At 36.1% G+C, this 19942-nt stretch overlaps 1 protein-coding gene across 2 annotated transcripts in view; it reads left to right on the top strand.

The window, feature by feature from the left end:
- Positions 1-19942, top strand: part of PAN3 (poly(A) specific ribonuclease subunit PAN3) — a gene marked incomplete at its 5' end in the record, with an annotated part of 115833 nt that overhangs the window by 37099 nt on the left and 58792 nt on the right. For both annotated transcript variants that reach the window (XM_082675548.1, XM_082675547.1), the window contains one exon: positions 13305-13455. In XM_082675548.1, the coding sequence (XP_082531674.1) occupies positions 13305-13455 (151 nt within the window). The remainder of the gene's footprint in view (positions 1-13304; positions 13456-19942) is intronic.

The following is a 19942-nucleotide window of genomic DNA, read 5'->3' as shown; positions in this document are numbered from 1 at the left end:
TTTAATGTTAACCAAAGTACAGTTTAGGCTCACCTCCACTTCTTACCCGGACTATTACTATTGTAGTCTCTTACCTGGTTTCCTGCTTCTGGTCTTTTCATTCAGACCACTACTTGGTTGATTTCTCTTCTTTGTCATCTGTTCTTTGTCATTAGAATACAATCCAAGTCTCTTAGAAAGGCATCCAAGGTGCCTCTTGACCCCTCAGATTACTGCTGCAGGCCTGCTGAACAGTTTGCAGCACGATGGAGAGCAGCATGCTCTTCCTGCCTCTGCCTTTGAACATTCTCCTTGCTTGCTGTGCCCTTCTCTCTGCCTTGACTCAGCAAACTTGCCTTTTAGGGTTCGATTCGAGCATATGGTCTCATGACTAATTAGACAGCTCGAAGCATTTGTTCACCTTCCCTCGCACTGCACATTGCTGTAATTAATGTGTATATAACATACCGGCTAGCAGTGAATGGCACGCTATAGGTAGTTATTTATTTATGTTCTGAGCTCTTGGGAGTGTGGAATTGGGTTCAGGGTACATTCTGTACCTGTGAAATGCCAGCCTGTGAACTTCTAGAACGTAGTGCCTATGTTTCAAATATTTTGTTCTCCACAGTGCCTAGCACAGCGCCCAGCACATTATCTTTTATTATTAGCTATTCAACTAGTTAAATGAATTAACCTGGATTAACGATTATCTGGTGAGATGAGTATTTGGCCAAATTTAGTCCTGAATTTAAGTTTTGTACATTTTCTTAAGTTTTCCTTTGGTATAGTTTCAAGACATAAAATATCATTATGGAAAAATGTTTGAAAAATCTTAATATATGTTAAATTTTGTGATTAAATGTGGCAGGATTCTTGGTTAGAAAGAATGCCTCCAAGTAAGTCTCTATTACTATGCAATGTGACAAATAGATTTTACTGATATATAGTTATGGATAGAAGATGTACATAGGTATGCAAGATAGTTATAGCTGTGTAAAGTAATTATTGCCTCTCTGGAATGTGGTGATGGTCTTGCTGTCTCCTGGATTACTCGTTAACGGACCTAAATGGATATTTTTGCTTCTTTTAGGGAGAGTAATATTTCTTCCCAACTTTATTGAGATACTGGGTTGGCCAAAAAATTCATTTTGGGTTTTTCCTTAGCATCTTATGGAAAAACCCGAACGAATTTTTTGGCCAACCCAATAATTGACATAAATAGGAAGAGTAATATTAAGAATTAACTAGGTAGAATATTGAGAATACCTCGGTGATGGTTAATGATTACTGTTATTGGAGAACTTTGACATGTAAATAACCTTTAATGGAAGAGGAAGCATTTCATCTGTTTTTTTTTTTAAATTTATTTATTTTATTTATTTTATTTTTGGCTGCGTTGGGTCTTCGTTGCTGCACGTGGGCTTTCTCTGTTGCGGCGAGCGGGGGCTACTCTTCGTTGCTGTGCATGGGCTTCTCGTTGCGGTGGCTTCTCATTGTGGAGCACGGGCTCTAGGGCGTGCGGGCTTCAGTAGTTGTGGCCCACGGGCTCAGTAGTTGTGGCTCACAGGCTCTAGAGCACAGGCTCAGTAGTTGTGGCGCACGGGCTTAGTTGCTCCGCAGCATGTGGATCTTCCCGGACCAGGGCTTGAACCCGTGTCCCCTGCATTGGCAGGTGGATTCTTAACCACTGTGCCACCAGGGAAGCCCCTCTGTTTTTGTTTTTAAATGCCTTCTATCCTCCAGATACAGATTTTTGCTTTTTTTATATACATTGGTCCTACTCGTCTCAATTTGAATATTGCATATTCTCTGTGAATTCTTAATACCACTCCATTCAGTGATGATGATATGCAAAGAAAAGGGAGTAGTGTAAGTGGCTTCATAATTTACAAATCTTAACAAACTTTCTTAAAACTTTTTTGTAAAAGTTATATATGTTTATTGAAAAAAATTCACATACTACAGAGAAGTACAAAGGAGGAAGCAAAAATGTCCCATTTCCTCACCACCTAGAGATAGAATCTTCTTTTAACACTTCAGTGAGCATCTTTAGTTAGAATCCTTTTACACACCTGTGCACATGCACGTACACACATTCTCCCTCTCCCTCCCTCCCTGCCCAACCCGTTCTCTTAGGCATATGCACACCATTTTACAAGAAGCAATTTAGTATAATTGCTGTATTGTAGCCTAATTTTACTTTATTTTTTCTCAATAGTGGTATTGGCCTATTTTCATGGTAAATAAAAATATATCAATTCTCATGATTTTTTTATTGCTACACACTATTGTATATACCATAATCCACATAACCAGATCCCTATTGATAGATATTTTAGTTATCCCTCCCCCCACCACTTTAAAAAATCATTTAAAAAATCTGTGCTAAATGGAATCTTTTCTACTTGGGTGATTTTCTTCTTAGCCTAAATTCCTAGATGTAGGAATACTAGGTCAAAGGATATGCTTGTTTTTCATTTTGGTACATAGTATCAAACTATTCTCAAGAATAGTGTTACCCATTTCTGACAAACTTTATGAAAGATGAACTAATGAGCGTCTTTGGAAATTAATGTGCCTGTAGTTTCACACTCTTATATAGAGAGAGTGACTTTAAGCTGAGTTCACAGAAATGTTTTTGTTTGACTCTACCATAACATAAAGCCTCTTACTAATTGACTTTCATCTGGCAGGTTCTGACATACACATGCCACTTTGCCCTTAAGATAGTCAGATTATTAGTAGGAGAACTTATATTTAAAAGAACAATGGTGTGAATCTCTTGTAAGCGGTAGTAGTCAACTTTCCTTCACTGTCCCCACCAATTTGAATCTGATTTATTTAGAGAATCATATTTCCTCTATTGGGTTGTTTCATCAGAAGGCCCAGTTTACTTCAGAAAATTTGTAAATTGTGATATTAGACTAATTTCACAATAGTAGTAGTGTTTTTTGTTGTTGTTTTTTTTTTAGTAGTAGTGTTATATGTTAACTTTTATAAGATGAAACTTGACTGGTCTTAAAATATTAAGTTTCTGAATAGCCCAGAAGTTGAGTATATTGTGATAAATTTTAAATTGACCATATTTGGACATGCTTGAAATCTGGAGAAATAACAACCCATTAAGGCAAACAACAACAACAACAACAAAAAACCATGTAGAAATATGAACTTGGAGGTTCTGGTTAGCCATTTGACTTCTCCTTTCTGTCTCGCCCTGTTCCTCTTTATTCTGTGTTATTCATGAACACTGAAGACTAGTAAAAATCGCTCTGAATAGTGCTGCTCTTTATGTCTATAAGTCTCATCTTTTTATGCCTTTTTAGATAATTTTATCAAGGCAAAATTCTTGCCTATCCCTGCCTTTCTCCTTCATTATCAGTATCCTCTTCTACCTTTCCAGATAATTCACTGCTCTCTGCCCTTGCCAAGACACAGACACACACAGACATACATACAGCCCTCTACCTTGAGCATGAATCTTTTGAATTAGTCCAAAACTAGGCCCCTTTGTCACTCTAAAGAGAGAAGAATAGTAGTGAAGAGGGGAGATTGGAGTCATACGTTCTGGTAAAAAGTAGATATGGCCAAGATTAGTATCAACGTTTTATCTCTCTCTTTTAATGATTTAATTCAGTCAAGGACCGTGGAGACTTGACCTGATCAGTCTTTGGATTTCAGCAATTAAGTCATTAAATAAAACTTTCCTTCTCTTTCTTTCTTCCCATTTTCCCCTCCTTTTTCTCCTCCTCCTTTTCTTTTTCTGCTTCTCTCTCTTTCTTTTATCCTGGCTGAAAGTAGAAGATGGATTTGAGTTGTGCAAGACTGGAGTCAAGTTGGTCCGTTGGGATGATGGTAACCTAGACTAGGGCACTGACAATGACATGAGTAGAAGTAGTTGAATTTGAGAAATATTTAGGATGTAGAATAGACTGCATGACTTGATGCTGACTTGATGCTTCAAAGGTAACTGCATTATCAGAAAGATAGTTGTGACATAATTTATCTGTTTAGGAAAGAGATTGTATAGAAAGCACAACAAAACTTGAAAAACCAGCTTTACAGGGAAGTAGTTGATTTGTTCATAAATAGTTTGAATTAATAGTTGCAAAATATCTCTTTACTGGTGGGTGTCTGATCCAGCCAAAACAAGGAGTTGGCTAAATTTTATATATTTATAACTTAAGCTCAAATTAGGAATACCTTATGTTTGGAAAACATCACCACAAAATTTGTCTTCTGACCAAGGTGGAAGAACAGGGATTAGACTTACCCTCCCTCCAGAAACAGCTAAAAAACTGACCAAAATATATGAAACAATTTTCAAGACATTAGATATCAGGCAGTGAAAGACAGTGATCCCTGATAGATGGGAAACAAATGAGGTGAGCTCCCCGTGATTACCTTAGCTCACTGTTCGGTGGGCAGTTTCTGAGCCTGGTGCCTAGAGCGGGAACTCGGGTGGAGCCTAGTGATCTATCTAATTAGGGAGACCAAACTGGAAGTTTACAGAGGCCAAGCTGGATATAGCTCACAAAAAAAGTACTGGAGAGGAGAGAGCTCATACATAGAACTTTGGATGCTTACAGAGATTCTCCTTGCATCTTCAGCTGAGTACTGATCAGAGGCTATGAGTGAGGAGTTACTTGAACTGGAAAAAGAGATTCCTGAAAAGATTACAGGAAATAATTCTCAGAGCTCACACGAGGCCAAGAATAGTTCCTATTCCCACAAGCCAACATGGAAAGCATCATAATTCATGAAGCATTAAGTAGGGTAATGGGAAGTCTTTTGCCTCAGTAGTAGGACCAAATTAGCCTTAGAATAAATGCTGCCCTAGTCTTAACTAATAAAGCTTAAAAGCAAGACCTGAAAGAATCAGACTAATTTTTAATCAGTTTAATGACAATGGAGAACAAAGCTCAAGAATATTTATAGCAATAAAAATATATCTAGGACTTCCCTGGTGGCACAGTGGTTAACAATCCACCTACCAAGGCAGGGGATACGGGTTCAAGTCCTGGTCCAGGAAGATCCCACATGCTGCGGAGCAATGAAGTCCGTGTGCCACAACTACTGAGCCTGCGCTCTAGAGCCTGTGCGCCACAGCTACTGAAGCCTGTACACCTAGAGCCTGTGCTCCACAAGAGAAGCCACCGCAATGAGAAGCCTGAGCACTGCAACAAAGAATAGCCCCCACTCGCTACAGCTAGAGAAAGCCTGCGTGCAGCAGCGAAGACCCAATGCAGCCAAAAATAAATAAAAAGTAAATAAATTTAGTAAAAATAAAGGAAAAAAACAAGGCATCCTTAAATATATATATATATATATATATATATGTATATCTCCAGCACCCAAAAAGATAAAAGTGACAATATTTGGCATTTGATCAAAAATTACCAGCAATGCAAAGAAGTAGGAAAATATGACCCATAAGGAGAAGCAAATGTAATCAATTATAACACATAAATAGTATGTAAGAACATCAGAAGAGTTATTATAACAATACTCCATGTGTTCAGGAAACTAGGGGGAAGATTAAACATGTTAGTGTAGACAAGGAAGACCTACTAAAAAATCCAAATCAAACTTCTAAAATTTAAAACTACTTTGTCTGAAATGAAAAGTATTGGATGGGATTAATGACAGATTAGACATTGCATCAGAAAAGATTAGTGAACTTGATGACATAGTGATAGAAACTATCCAAAAAATAGAGAAAAAGTGAGCCGTGGGATAACTTGAAGCAGCCTAACACACTTGTATTTTTAGTCACTGAAGCAGGGTGGGGGAAGGGCAAACAAAAAATATTTTAAGAAACAGTGGGCAGATATTTTCCAAATTGGATGAAAACTGTAAGCCCACAGATCGAGGAGCTCAATGAACACAAGCACGAAAGAAACATGGGGGAGTAAAAACCGCACCGAGGCACACCAGACAAACAGCCAGAGGGAAACATACTCACTTTTGAGGAACGAAGATGTAAGTGATAGCATATTTCTTGTTGGAAACAGTACAAGCCAGAAGACAGTGCAACGATAACTTTAAAATATAGGAAGAGAAAAAAAATGTCAACTTAGAATTCCGTTCTTGGGAAAAATGCAAGGATGTAATCCATTGGGTGCATTTAAAGACTTGTGAAATTTTGAATAAAATGTGCAGTTTAGTTAAACTTATCGCACCAATGTTAATTTTATGGTTTTGAAAATATACCCTAGTTATGTAAGATGATGTCTTTGGGGAAAGATGGTGAAGGATACTACTACTTGTGAATTTTAAATTACTTCAAAATTATATATTTTTTAAAAAGCAAAATAAACATCTTTTTAAACATACAAGAGTTGAAAGGGTTCACCTGCAGTATATGTGTACTTAATAGATATTAATGAAAGTACTTCAGGCAGAAGGAAGAAAATACCTTATGGATCTATACAAAGAAATGAAGAACACTGGAAACAGTAACTACATGAGTAAATATAAGAAACTGTCCCCCTTACTCTGTAAGTCTCTTTGAAAGATAATTGACTGTTGAAAGCAAAAACGGTAATAGTGTGTGGTTGGGTTTATAGCATATGTAGAAATAAAATATATGATGATAATAGCACAAAGTCTGGGAGGGGAGAAATGGAAGTATAATATTGTGAGCTTGTTACACTATATCTGAAGTAGTTTAAAATTCAGTGATAGTTGGTGTTATGGACTGAATTGTGTCTTCCCCAAATTCATTTTAAAATATATATATGACTGTATATAGAAGTGGGCTTTTAAAGATTTAATTAAGGCTAAATGTGGTTGTAAGGATGGACCGTAATCCAATATGATTGGTGTCCTTAGAAGAAGATGAAGAAATACCAGGGTTGCACACACACACAGAGAAAAGGCCTGTTGCTGTGAGGACACAGTGAGAGGATGGCTTTCTGCAAGCCAAGGAGAGAGGCCTCAGGAGAAACAAACCCTCTTGGCCCCTTGATCTTGGGTTCTCACCTTCTAGAACTGTGAGAAAATACGTTTCCATTGTTTAAGCCAGGGGTCCCCAACCCCTGGGCTGCGGCACAGCATTGGTCTGCGGCCTGTTAGGTACCGGGCCGCACAGCAGGGGGTGAGCAGCGCACAAGGGAGCGAAGCGTCATCTGCCGCGGCCCATTGCTCGCGTTACCGCCTGAATCATCCCCCTGCCTCCCCCGTCTGCGGAAAAGTTGTCTTCCACGTTACCGGTCCCTGGTGCCAAAAAGTTTGGGGACCGCGGGTTTAAGCTGCTCAGTGCGTGGTATTTTATTATGGCTCTAGCAGACTAAGATAGTCAGTGATAAGTTAAATATACGTACTGTAAAACCTAAGATAATCACCACAGTAACAGAACAGAGAGAGTTATAGCTAACAAGCCAAGAGAGGAGGTAAAATGAAAATTTAAAAAATCATTTAATCCCAGAGAAGGCAGAAAACAGAAAAGGAGACCAAAGAACAGGTGGAAGAAATGGAAAACAAGTAACAATATGTAGATAGATTCAAACCCGAACTTATCAGTAATCACATTAAATATAAGTCTTCTAGACATCCTAATAAAAAGGCAGATTTTCAAATTGGATTAAAGAAAAAGAGCAAACTCTAACTATATGAAGCTGACAAGAAACCTGCTTTAAACATAAACACAAAAATAGATTAAAAGTTATACCATGCACTAGTCAAAAGAAAGCTGGCATAGCTATATTCATGTCAGAAAAAGTAGATTTCAGAGCAGAGAACATTACCAGGAATACAGAAGGTCACGTGATAAAGGTAAAGGGGACAGTTTATTAGGAGCATAGATACGCCATTTTTAAATGTTTATGCACCTAAAAACAGAGTTAAAATATATGAGACAAAAGCTAGTAGAATTGCAAGGAGAAATAGACGGTGACACGGATTTCAGTACTCCTCTCTCAATGAGAGGAAGAAAATCATTAAGGAGATGGGAGGCCTGAGCAGCTCTGGTAGTTTACTCGTAGAGCCCTGTGCCCCACAGCAACCACATGAATACTCTTTTCAAGTTCACATAGAAGTTGGTCACCAAGACAGACCAATTCTGGGTCTTGAAAGAAGTCTCAATAAATTTAAAAGGGTACAAGTCATACAGATGTGTTCTCCGACCACAAGAGAATTAAATTAGAAACCAGTAACAGATCTTTGGAGAATCTCAAGTATTCAGAGACTGAATAACACACACACTTTTGACTTACTCATGTGTCAAAGAGGGATTAGAAAGGGAGACTTAAAAGTATTTTGAACTGAATGAAAATGAAACATGCCAGCAGTTGTGGGATGCCGCTAAATCAGTAATCAGAGGGAAGTCTGTAGCACTAAATGCCTGTATTAGAAAAGGAGAAAAGTTCCCAAATCAGTGAGCTCAGCTTCTATATTAAGAAACTAGAAAAAGAAGAACAAATTAAACCCAAAGTAAACATAAGAGGGATGAATCTTAATGATGCAAAGTGAAAGAAGCTAGTAAAAAACCCAGCACCTACATATGTATGTAAGATTCATTTATATTAAATTCTAGAAAATACAGACTAGTCTATAGTGACAAAAAGCTTATCGGTGGTTGCCTGGAGTCCAAAGCAGTGGAGCAGAGAGGAACAGGAGGGAGGGATTTCATTCAGGCTTGTGGAAGCTTTTGGGCATGATGAATGTAGTCATTTTCTTGATTTGGGTAGTGGTTTCATGGTGGTCTACCTATGTCAAGAGTTATCAAAGCTTACATTTAAATATGTACAATTTCTTATATGTCAATTATATCTAGATAAAGCTGTTCAAAAAAATTTACCAGGTCATTCACGTTCATTCAGAGAGTAGAAAGATTACTGATAGCAGCTTATGAAGCTATTAAGAGGTAAAGCAAGTTGAGCTCGTTACAAGGAGTTTTACTAAGGAGGGTATTTTATGGTTTTATGAGGTTACTGTGCGATTTTAAAAAGCCTGACCAATATTCAGGAATAGCAGTGATTCCTCAGTCATTCGTCACATCACCTTAAGACAACTTTCTTTTTCGTACAGACCTTTTGGCATATTTGCAGTGAAATATTACATAATATTTTGTGTTTTTATTCAGTATAAACCTCTTCCTGTCATTCTACCTAATTAAAAATTAATGGCTGAGCTTTTTATTTTGTTTCACTGTTTATTAAATTAGTCCCTTAATTTATGGGACTAATTTATTGTGTTATTAATAAGTACTCTTGATTGTAGTGGAGTCCAGCAGAGTATTAAATTCTGAATTAGACTTTAAAAGTAACAGTTTCCAAGAAATAATATGATAGTAGAAAAGCATAAAGTTGTATTAATCTTGAGCTAGAAACCTCAACAGAAAATTACTTCATTTGTAAAAAAAAACAAAACCTTTATCAGTCATTGGTAAAATAGGAAACACTCTATCATTTTGGTTGGTTGGGATGTCTGAATTGAAACATTAATTATTATTTCATTTAAAATATAATGATAATAATTACAACAGTGCTTTATAAGCTAAAGGCCAGGACTCTTGACTTAGTATATTTCTGTCTGGAGAGGACAGGTAGGAATCATATCCAAACGTTGGGGGATGATGTTGGTTTGAAGAACTCACTAAATAAAATGCACTTGGTTCTTTTGGTTGTGAAAGTTGCGGTGTAAATTTAAGTGTGTGAGAACCTAAAACTCTATTGATAACTTCTCACAGAGTGAATGTCTGCTGTTTGACATAAACATTGATTTTTTCCCCAAAGGTACATTTAGAGCTGTTTAAGATATGAATGAAAATTAGGACTTAAAGTATGAATAGAGGGCTTCCCTGGTGGCACAGTGGTTAAGAATCCGCCTGCCAATGCAGGGGACACAGGTTCGAGCCCTGGTTCGGGAAAATCCCACATGCCGCGGAGCAACTAAGCCCGTGCGCCACAACTACTGAGCCTGCGCTCTAGAGCTTGCGAGCCACAACTACTGAAGCCTGCACGCCTAGAGAACGTGCTTCGCAACAAGAGAAGCCACCGCAATGAGAAGCCCGCGCACCGCAATGAAGAGTAGCCCCCACTTGCCGCAACTAGAGGAAGCCTGCGCACAGCTTCAAAGACTCAATGCAGCCAAAAATAAACAAATAAAAATAAATAAGTATGAATAGAAATTAGAAATTATGAATAGAAATATAATTATATGTATGTTAGAAAACCCACAAATTTAATATTATAGGAACATATTTAGAGAGTTATGATGGGATTATCTAAGTCACAGGGTGGGAGTAATAAAACTTTGGTGTTCTTTTTCACTATTCCTTTTCTCGTTTATTCCATTCTCTTTAGTGTTGTTGAAGTTAGACAAATTTATATAACCCAAGTCCTTGACTCTTCTTTCTAGATATAACCTTTGCCTCCTAAAGCTAAAATAAATTGTTTATTTTCTTTTCCTTTTTTTAAAAACTTTATTTTTGGCTGTGTTGGGTCTCTTTTGCTGCTCATGGGCTTTCTCTAGTTGCGGCGAGCAGGGGCTACTCTTGCGGTGCGCGGGCTTCTCGTTGCGGTGGCTTCTCTTGTAGCGGAGCACGGGCTCTAGGCGTGCAGGCTTCAGTAGTTGTGGCTCGTGGGCTCTAGAGCGCAGGCTCAGTAGTTGTGACTCGCGGGCTGACTTCTTAACCACTGTGACAGCAGGGAAGTCCCAATCGTTTATTTTCTGATGAACAGAGATTTCATTTTAATGTGATACTGGTTTTAGTTACCAGTTTTGCCTTATCTATCTCTAAAAAAGTATGCTTTTTAACATGTTAAAGGTGTGTGCCTATGGTATTTTGTTGCTTTATAAAACCCTTATATATGTTACAAACCAGTTATATTAAAATGGTTTAAAGAATGCATCTTTTTATTATATAGTTATATATAACTTTTATTATATAGTTCTTATTTTAACTAATTTTATCATGAGAAAGTATTCTCATTATTATAATTTCTCATTAAGTATTTTTAATAGTTCTCTAATCTGGTTAGAGGAATTTATATTAACTGTTAATAATAGTAGCGCTACTCACTTATTCCTAGATTTTGTTTTTTGTGTTATACCTACTATGTAATTCTTTTTTCTGCCATTTAAATTCTTTAACCTTCTCTCTCATCTCAGATAAACTCATCTGAAATAAAACAAACTGTCTAACCACCCAGACAAGGGAAATGCCTTGCCATCATAAATCAGGAAAAAAAATGGAGGGAGGGGTTTAGGCCCTTCTTTTCACTTCTTAATTAAAATTCATTGCTGGTAGGTTTTTTGGATCTGTGGTTGTTGAATCCCTAAAAGTTGCAGTTTAGTGTATACATTTTCATAGTTAATTTTAATAACTTCTATCATAATAAATTTGAAGGACCTTTATTATTTGTTATAATGGCATTTTATATATAATTTATTTGGGGGAGGTAGAATAGATTTTCCCCTCCTTTTTCTCCTTTATAGGATCCCTTAAAAATAGTCTTTCAGACTAATTTAAAATAGATTTGATTTAGAGAAACTCAGCTTTGAAATCAAAAGTCTCTTATTCAAGGTAAATGTAAGGTATAAATGAAATGGAAAGTGGGTGATACTTTTTCTCGGGATTAGATTAGATTAATTTCTTTGTCTAAATTTGCTGTCTCTCAGTAATCTTGTAATCCTGAAGTATCCATCTCTCCTAGGCGTTTTGAACTCTTTTACCAAGTTATCTGATTGCGTTTTGACCTCTTTTACCAAGTTATCTGATTGATTTTATCTTGACTTTCATCTTCTACAACAGATTCAGCATTAACTAGTACACACTGATTTAGCTCTGAAGGGGTCCTCTTGGTAACCATTTGTTCTTTTATAACTAGGGATTACTACGTCAATAAAATGCGTTGGCTTATTTTCTACTCCAGAAATTAAGGAATTGGCCGTACTTTTAAAGAAAATGCCAGTGTTTTAAATTTGGAAGGTTTTAAAATAGACACATAAGTGACAGAAGAGGACTTTTTTTTTTCTCTTTGGAAAATATGTTTTGGTTCAGGCCTGATTCTTTTTTTTCTTCAGAATTTTATGTCTTAGATATGGCAGTAAAAGAGGTTCTCTGTACATCTAGTATATTGTAGTTAAACACAGGTTAACATTTTTTCTGTATTTTATTACTTTGCATTTAATTTTAGCTGGAACGTAACTAGTAAAATATCATTTGTTTTAGAGTTTAAAATGAGGTTAGCCTCTTGACTTGCTATTTTCCAAATTTAATATTTTGAACTCTAACCTAGCAGTTTAAAATGTCATTCATATTGAGTAGGGAAGTTGTTCTTGGATTGTACAGTAATTAGTCCATCTTTTTATTTTATGCCTTCTATGGAAGTATTTTTCCATTTTAATGATCAGTTCTAAAATACTTCAAGTGATTAAATTTTTTGCATCGTGATTCAGTGTATTTTAAACTTAGCTTATATGTATGCAGAAAATGTGGGCTGAAGTATGAACATACTAAATTATCTCTTTGGTCGACCCTTTTGGAAGTTGAATTCAAATATCAATGTGTTGAATCTTCACTGTACTTAAGCATGTAGGTCACAATTTCAGAAAAATATTTAGGATATTCATTTTTTCCACATGGACAAAATATAGACCATTTGTGAAATTGATTTGCAGTCTTATAACGTGCTAGTCATTCTTAAAGGCAACATGCCACTTGACTAGATAAGAGGTGGCATTGTACAACTGGGAGGAAATTTTTTTATCTCATAGTAAAATGTTTTTTAATATAACAAGTTACATGAATACTTAGCAGACATTGGAGCCTCTATTATGTTTTTCTTATATCTTGAGTCCTCTCGTGTGTTTGCCTTGTTTTTAAGTGCTTTTCTTGTCTTTACTGTTATTTAAATACATGGTACTATATTATTGGGGAAATGTCTTAAGTGCTTATAAAGAAGGAAGTGATTAATTTTGGAATAAAGGCAGTTTTGATCTTTATCCTGGTAGAAGTGGTTTAAAGACGTTAAATTTGAAACTTGTTGGCTCAGTTTTGAGGCAGTTTCAATGTCCTAGTTCTCTAAAATGTGTTAGGATAGTTTGGTAATGATGTATATTTGACAATAAAGGCAAATTTTCATGTTCTGAAGTTAAATTCTGCAAATGAAATGATTAAAACCCTCAAATTTGATGAAAATTTTTCTTCAAGAAATTTAATTATCCCACCCCAAAATATGAAAACTAAAAAACACTGTAAATGGCTTTCAATAAAATATTTTACTCAGTAAATAGAGCACTGTGGAATAATGCCTAGTAGATTCATTGTCTTTTTGGGCTTAAAATGTGTTAACTTACTATATTTGATTTTTAAATAGACACCAAATCCTACTGCAAGCGAGTTTATTCCCAAAGGAGGAGCAACCTCCAGGCTCAGTAACGCGTCCCAGGCACATGCGTCTGCCTTCTCTCAAGTATTCTCTCACCCATCCATGGGGACTCCTGCTGCTGCTGCTGGATTAGCCCCAGGTAAGTTGAGTAACTGTTTCCAGTGAGTTCCAGATAGCACGTCTCTAAGCACATTTGCTGGTAGTTTACCAGACCTGAAATTGTATTCTTCAGTGAGTCATATTTGAACACATTATGAGTTTTACGTTCTAGGTTTTGGTACCATAGTCCAAATGTAGTTGAAAATTTTAAAGCAAAATTTAAATATGAACAAAAATTGAATATAAGGATGTTTAAAAGCACAAAAATAAATTTAAAGGAGAAAATGGTTATTGAGAAGAAAAGTCTGTCTGGGCCATAGTATTTCCTTAAGTTCATGATAATGCTCTTTCACTCAAAAACTTCTGTAAGAGCGTCAAGGGCCTCCTTTTGAAATAAATTTCTAAAAAATAATTTATATCATTTAAAAGAAAAGTTTAGATGTATTGCCTTTCAGGTGTTTGGCTATAGATCTGTAGCAGTAATTCGAATTGGGTAAAGTATTGTAAACAATGGCAGGAGAGAAGTGTGAACTATTAGGGGCCACTGAGGCAGGGAAGACAGTACACCTCAACACTTCCTTCCAAGGTTACCCGAAATGGCAGGAAGAAGAATTCGAAGAAATGCACTTATACCTCAGGGGTCCTGAGGCATAGTTCAGAGTAACCCTTTGAGAACCCTATCTTCTTAGAAGTTCCCCTCTTTTATCTAAAAATTCATGCAGATTTTGTATTCTGCTTTCTAACATAAACACATATCAAAATATGAAAGTTTTCTTAGATAATTAACATCACCCATTCCTACTGCTGTGTACCTTAATTAGACAATGTATGCAGAATTATATTGAATTCATAGTAAGTGCTGAGCAGGTTGTCTTGTGTCTGTGAAATGGTTGAGCTACCCACCCAGATTATGTTTCTGGAACCTGTACTGGAAAATCATCACTTGGTCCTGAATGTTTAAAAAAACAGAAACAAAAGGAAATTTATATACATTAAATGAAGCCAGAAGATCTATCTAGATCAGCCTGGAACTAGTACTGCCTCCAGGGCTTAATCTAATCAGTGATGGTGATAAATCATTGGTTTCGATATTGATATTGAAATCAAGGACCTTTTTGGGAAGAAGAATGAGAGAAGATAATGATAACTTTATGGAACAGAGCATCCGGTTTAGTGTATAAAGTATCAAGTGTATTCAGAGGCTTAATAACCTTGCGTTGCCAAGGATTTTATCAATGCCTACTTCCCCTCACCTCTCCCTCCTCCCCTTCTCTCCCTCCCTCTCTCCCTCTCTCCATCTCATTCTCCCTCCCTCCCTTCCCACTCATCTCCCACTCATCCTCCCCCACCCCAGTGAGCAGTTGATCATTTTATTAACTAAACATAACCAAGAATTACATACCTTTCTGGTGAAACTTTAAAGATAATTTTGTGTGGAGGGCCTTGAGATATACCTTGCAACTCCTTCCCCCTTACTTGTCCCTTTACCTTTTTTTCTACTTTGGCTCTTTTCAGGTTCAGTTAAATTTGTAAACATTTTCCATTCTTCCCTAGAGAGCAGTGTCAGAATTGAATATCCCTGGTAGCCCTAAAGTTTTACTTGTAAGTAATGTGCTGCTATGATTTTCTCCCATTGAGGTGTGTGCACATTGTTTACATGAGCATAATCTACATGTCAGCTGTACATCTGAACTTTCTTAGGGATTGTCCAGACTTCAGAGCAGTGTTTATAAAGCACCCACAGTAACAAAACCCGTACGCCAGTCAGAACCCTTTGGCTTTCTTAATTAAGCACCAGTTGATTTTGGCCTAACAGCACATTTTCCCTTGTCTCATAAGTAAATATTTTGTCCACATCTTTGATCAGACTAGTTCAGGCTAAAAGATGGGCTTTTTAAATACTGGAGGAGTTAAAAATGTCAAAGGGAATTTTAGATACTGAAAACATTTAATTACAAAATCCGTTAATGCTGTGGTATTTGTTTAAGGTTTCCAGTTGTTATTAACTTGTGTGTAGGTAGGTGTTTCATTGGTCCCCATTGGATTTCACAACCTAAATTTAGGATGAAATGAATTAATTTAAAACTATTTACTCTTCTTCTGCATAGCCCTAACATTAAAGTGGTCATTCTGCTTCCTATTAATGAAAGTAATTACTGTCTGGAACCATTGGAAATAGGTCAGTATATTATATTAAATGTATTCCTGAATTCTTTATACCAACTATTTAAAAATTGTTCTTTATTCAAATGGCAATCAACGAGGCTAAAATATTTTCCAAAAATACTGGAGTGATTAATGGTTTTGCATTTATTATTTCTCCATATTTTCTCCTTTTAGTTAATGGCTTAACACTCTGTGGAGATGAGCAAAGGAAAACAAAATTAAGTCTGTACTTTCAGAAAAACATTTTATCCCTTCAGTGTCTTCCATTACTTCTTACCCATAAATATTTTTTTCAAGGCCTAGGAGAGGTTCTTGGTATTTTCACTTTAAGACTGTAGAATAAGAAAGGTCATAGAAGTTTATTTACCTGCCTTAGTGGTGATTTAACTGATCTTTAATCCTCCTTGTCTACTATAGGTGTAACCTAGTGATAATTTTCAGTTATAAAGTTTCATTTTCTCTTTTTTTCAACTTCTGTTCCAGAAATTAGTACCCTTGAAAATATGTCAAATTATTGTTTTCCTAAAAAATATGAAACCTTAAATATTTTGGCACTCAGATGTAAACTAGAGTAATGTCATTTTCATTATATGTGAAAAAATACATATTTAAATATATCCTTCGACCAAAAATGTAAAAATATTTGAGCAAAGTTGAGTAGATGTTAAGATTTTTATTTCCTCAGATCGTAAGGAAGAAAAACGTAATGTGTGGAACAAAGTGGATCCTGAGTGAATCAGGTTCCTCTAAAACTTGATCACTTTAAAAACATGATTTGTATTTTAAAAAGGTTGTAATGCAAGAAGTGAAACTTTATACAAAAATTATTTGAATTTAAATAGCTAATTGGGTCTAAAAGGTATTTGAAAGTGTTAAATATATGCAGCACACGTTAACTTTCCATTGACTTGTATATACATTTTATTTTAATTTAAGAAATGAAGGAGCTATAGGTTTAGTTGTTTTCCGCACATTTAACCGGAGAACGATAGCTGTATTTCTACGTGTCTTCTATGAAGGTAGTTGTAAGCGTTAATATTTGGGCTATGGCACTTAACTGGGGCTTAATTGTCTTTTAGAACCCCTACAATTATAGACATATTTTTAATTTGTAAATACACATTTTTCTCTGGTCACAGATTTTATTATCCTCTTGGAGGGCCACAGCCTTCCAAAAGTTAAGAATCACTGGTTTAACACACCCTTAGCAAAATTTTATTTCCTGAGTGTGATATAGTAACAATACCTTTAAAGTAATGTATAAAGATGTATTTTTCTAATAGGTCTAGTTTTAGGCAAACATTTTTGGAATAGCCTTTAGAAATGAAAATATGACTATGCTAAGTATGTGAAAAGACAGCTTATACTTTAATTTTTTGTGCCATGAAAAATAACTTTATCATGAGAACTAATTGCTGAATGGTTTTCTATCAGAATTTTTCCTGAGAGTATTTTGATGTGGTAGTAAACTTGGTAAGCTAAGTCTTGGTGTACTTTAATTACCTCAGTCTTGGCCGTAGTCTGTTGAAGGTGATTCTGAGAGAGGTAGCAACAGGAGCGTACATTTCTGGGTAGTGTTCTAATATGTCCTCTGGTGGTTTAGTGCACAGTTGTGACTCAGGAGTTGAGCATCTCTTGTTCTGCTTGATTGTGTGTGTACGCTTGGGAGAGGTAGAGGGGAGTTCTTGAATTTGAAGATGCCATCATTGATTTATAAATGAGAAAGAGAGCCATAAGTGACTTTTTAGTACTTTCAAATATTCATTCCTTCAAGATGAGAATGGTGCAGATTTTTGGACCATGAGTATATTTTATTGTAAATTATTATGGTAATCTCAGATGATTGATTTGATGAGCAGCATCTAATAATTATACTAAACCTATCATTATTAAATAATTGTATTCCTTCATTAAAATTTAATCATAATATTTTAGAAGAATTTTAAAGTATATTTTTAGATTCAGTTTTTTTTTTTGTTTTTGTTTGTTTTTTGCAGTATGCGGGCCTCTCACTGTTGTGGCCTCTCCCGTTGCGGAGCACAGGCTCCGGACGCGCAGGCTCAGCGGTCATGGCTCACGGGCCCAGCCGCTCCGCGGCATGTGGGATCTTCCCGGACCGGGGCACGAACCCGTGTCCCCCGCATCGGCAGGCGGACCCCCAACCACTGCGCCACCAGGGAAGCCCAGATCCAGTTTTTTGAAACACTTAATCATTTCTTATATATTCCTGCGAGTGCCAAATTGATAGATAAAATTGGCTTACATTCTTTATTTTTTGGCTTGGGCAAGGTATGGGGAAAAAGAGGAAGGGAAAAGAAAAGGGAAAATTAATATTCATCCGTCATTCTTGTTGAAAAATATTTAACTTTTAATATATATAATGTACTATTTAAAAATATTCTCATACTTCTAATGTTGAAAGGTGATATTTTTTTAAAGTTCTGTGCTAAAGAATAAAGTTCTCTGACTCTGTGATGTTTTATATCATAATGAAGAAATGGAGGCTTCATTCATTTCAGTTGCATGCTAGTTGGCCGATGCGGTAATCTGACACTGGTCATTGGTCTAAGTGGAACCTTTGGGGTTTCCATGGTTCAGCCTTGTGCCAGTTTAGAGGTGGCATTCCTGAGAGATTATCATCTAGCTTCTGCTTTTTCACTTACAGTAATAAAGAATTACGTAGCTAACCAAGGTAGCCCAGTGTACATTTTAATAGTTTGAATAAAAAAGAAAATTAGATCTTTTGTTGAACTAAACTCTGTCTTGTGTATCTTTTATCCATTAGTCCTAGGTCTTTTCCTTGAATAGAATAAATTAAAATCTTTCCTACATGATAGCCCTTTCAGTTGTTTTTTTAGACTAGTTGTATGTATGTGTGTGTCCATATAACTGATCTGTTTTTGACGCAAACAAGAGAGAGGGCAAACTGGGAAAATAGTGTTAAAATTAATAAATTGTATAAGTCAAAAATCATAGGTCATAATGCTGTAACACTAGTGTGGGTAAAATTAAATCCTCAGATATGTCTACCTACCTGTATTACTACTCTGATATCCAGCTAAGGAGTGTATGTACCATTGGGAAAATAGGTTGCTAATGGATTGAAGCTATGGTTTTGCAGATGGTAAATATCTAAGTTCATATTTCAAATTTCTCTTTGTATTTTAGGCTCTACATTAAAATCACTCAAGGCATAAAAACTATAAGCTATCATTTTAGATTATTTTATGTTTTACTAAGTAGTATAATTATTGAAAATAAAAATTATACAAAATATTTAGGTAATTCTAAAACATCTCCCTGTTTCATATGATGTAACTCTAAAACAGATTTTCCTTTTAATTATTTTTCATTAAATGAATTTTGTGGGACCGTCAAGTAATCCTACCATGAGTTTATTTTGATATTTCCATCTGAACTGGTTTCTGTGAATTATTTTTACCCTTAATAGCAATAGCGGTAGTTTACCATTAAAGTATTCTGTTTTAAATGTCAGTCTAGATTTCCTAAGCACATTACAAATTTCTTAAGAAGGGACGGAGTCACTTCTTATCTAGCACAAATTTAGGCATAAAGAGGGTGCCTAATAAATGCTCATTTAACTAAGCTTCATTTTTATCTCAGAGAAAAAATTTTAATTGGTGGCTATCTCTTAATTACAGTGAATTTTAATGATCCTGTAAACATCTTTGAAGAACTAGATACTGCAAGTGTTCAAGAGGGTGTAGGTGTATTGTCACATGAGGAACAGAAATATGCCTGTTGAAAGTTTAACTTTATCAGAACTAGAGTTGCTCTGTGTTTTGAGATGTTAAAACATTTTTAAAACCAGTCAAAATATTTGTATTATTTTTAAATTGCATGTTTCCATTTTTTGTAACTACTTTGTTTTTCAGGTATATTCAGCAGAATCACTCAAACATGTCCAGGTTTTCTAATTGGGGCTTGCTTTCTACATTAAAAAATAAAAGAAAACTTTATAGTTAAGGTCAGGGGTCCCTGAGGTTTTTGTGAAGAAGGCCCTGTAATGTTGAGCTCCTCCTAGGTGGGGGCTGCTCGGCGTATGCATGTTTATGGGTACAGATGGTGACGTCCCAGGGAAGGTTACTAACAGTAGAACTGTAGAGCCGTAACTGGGTTGGGAGTGCCTGCTGGCTATATTTCCTTCCTGGTTGGGAATTTCAGGACACTGAGGCAAGACGTTAATGGCGCGAGGGGGATGTGGCTGCCGCAGCTGGCTTGGAGACCTGCCAGGTAAGGCTTAAAGTAGCTGACAGTGGATATTGTTCTGCTGGTTGGGGAATCCCTGGTTAATGTGTCCTGTTAGGTTTGAGCGTTTCTATTGTGGACTTCCTGTTTCA

The sequence above is a fragment of the Grampus griseus genome (assembly GCF_964374135.1).
Source record: "Grampus griseus genome assembly, chromosome: 18".
NCBI classification, from domain to species: Eukaryota; Metazoa; Chordata; class Mammalia; order Artiodactyla; family Delphinidae; genus Grampus; species Grampus griseus.
Note: the sequence above shows the minus strand (reverse complement) of the source record. Positions and strands in the feature narration are given on the sequence as shown.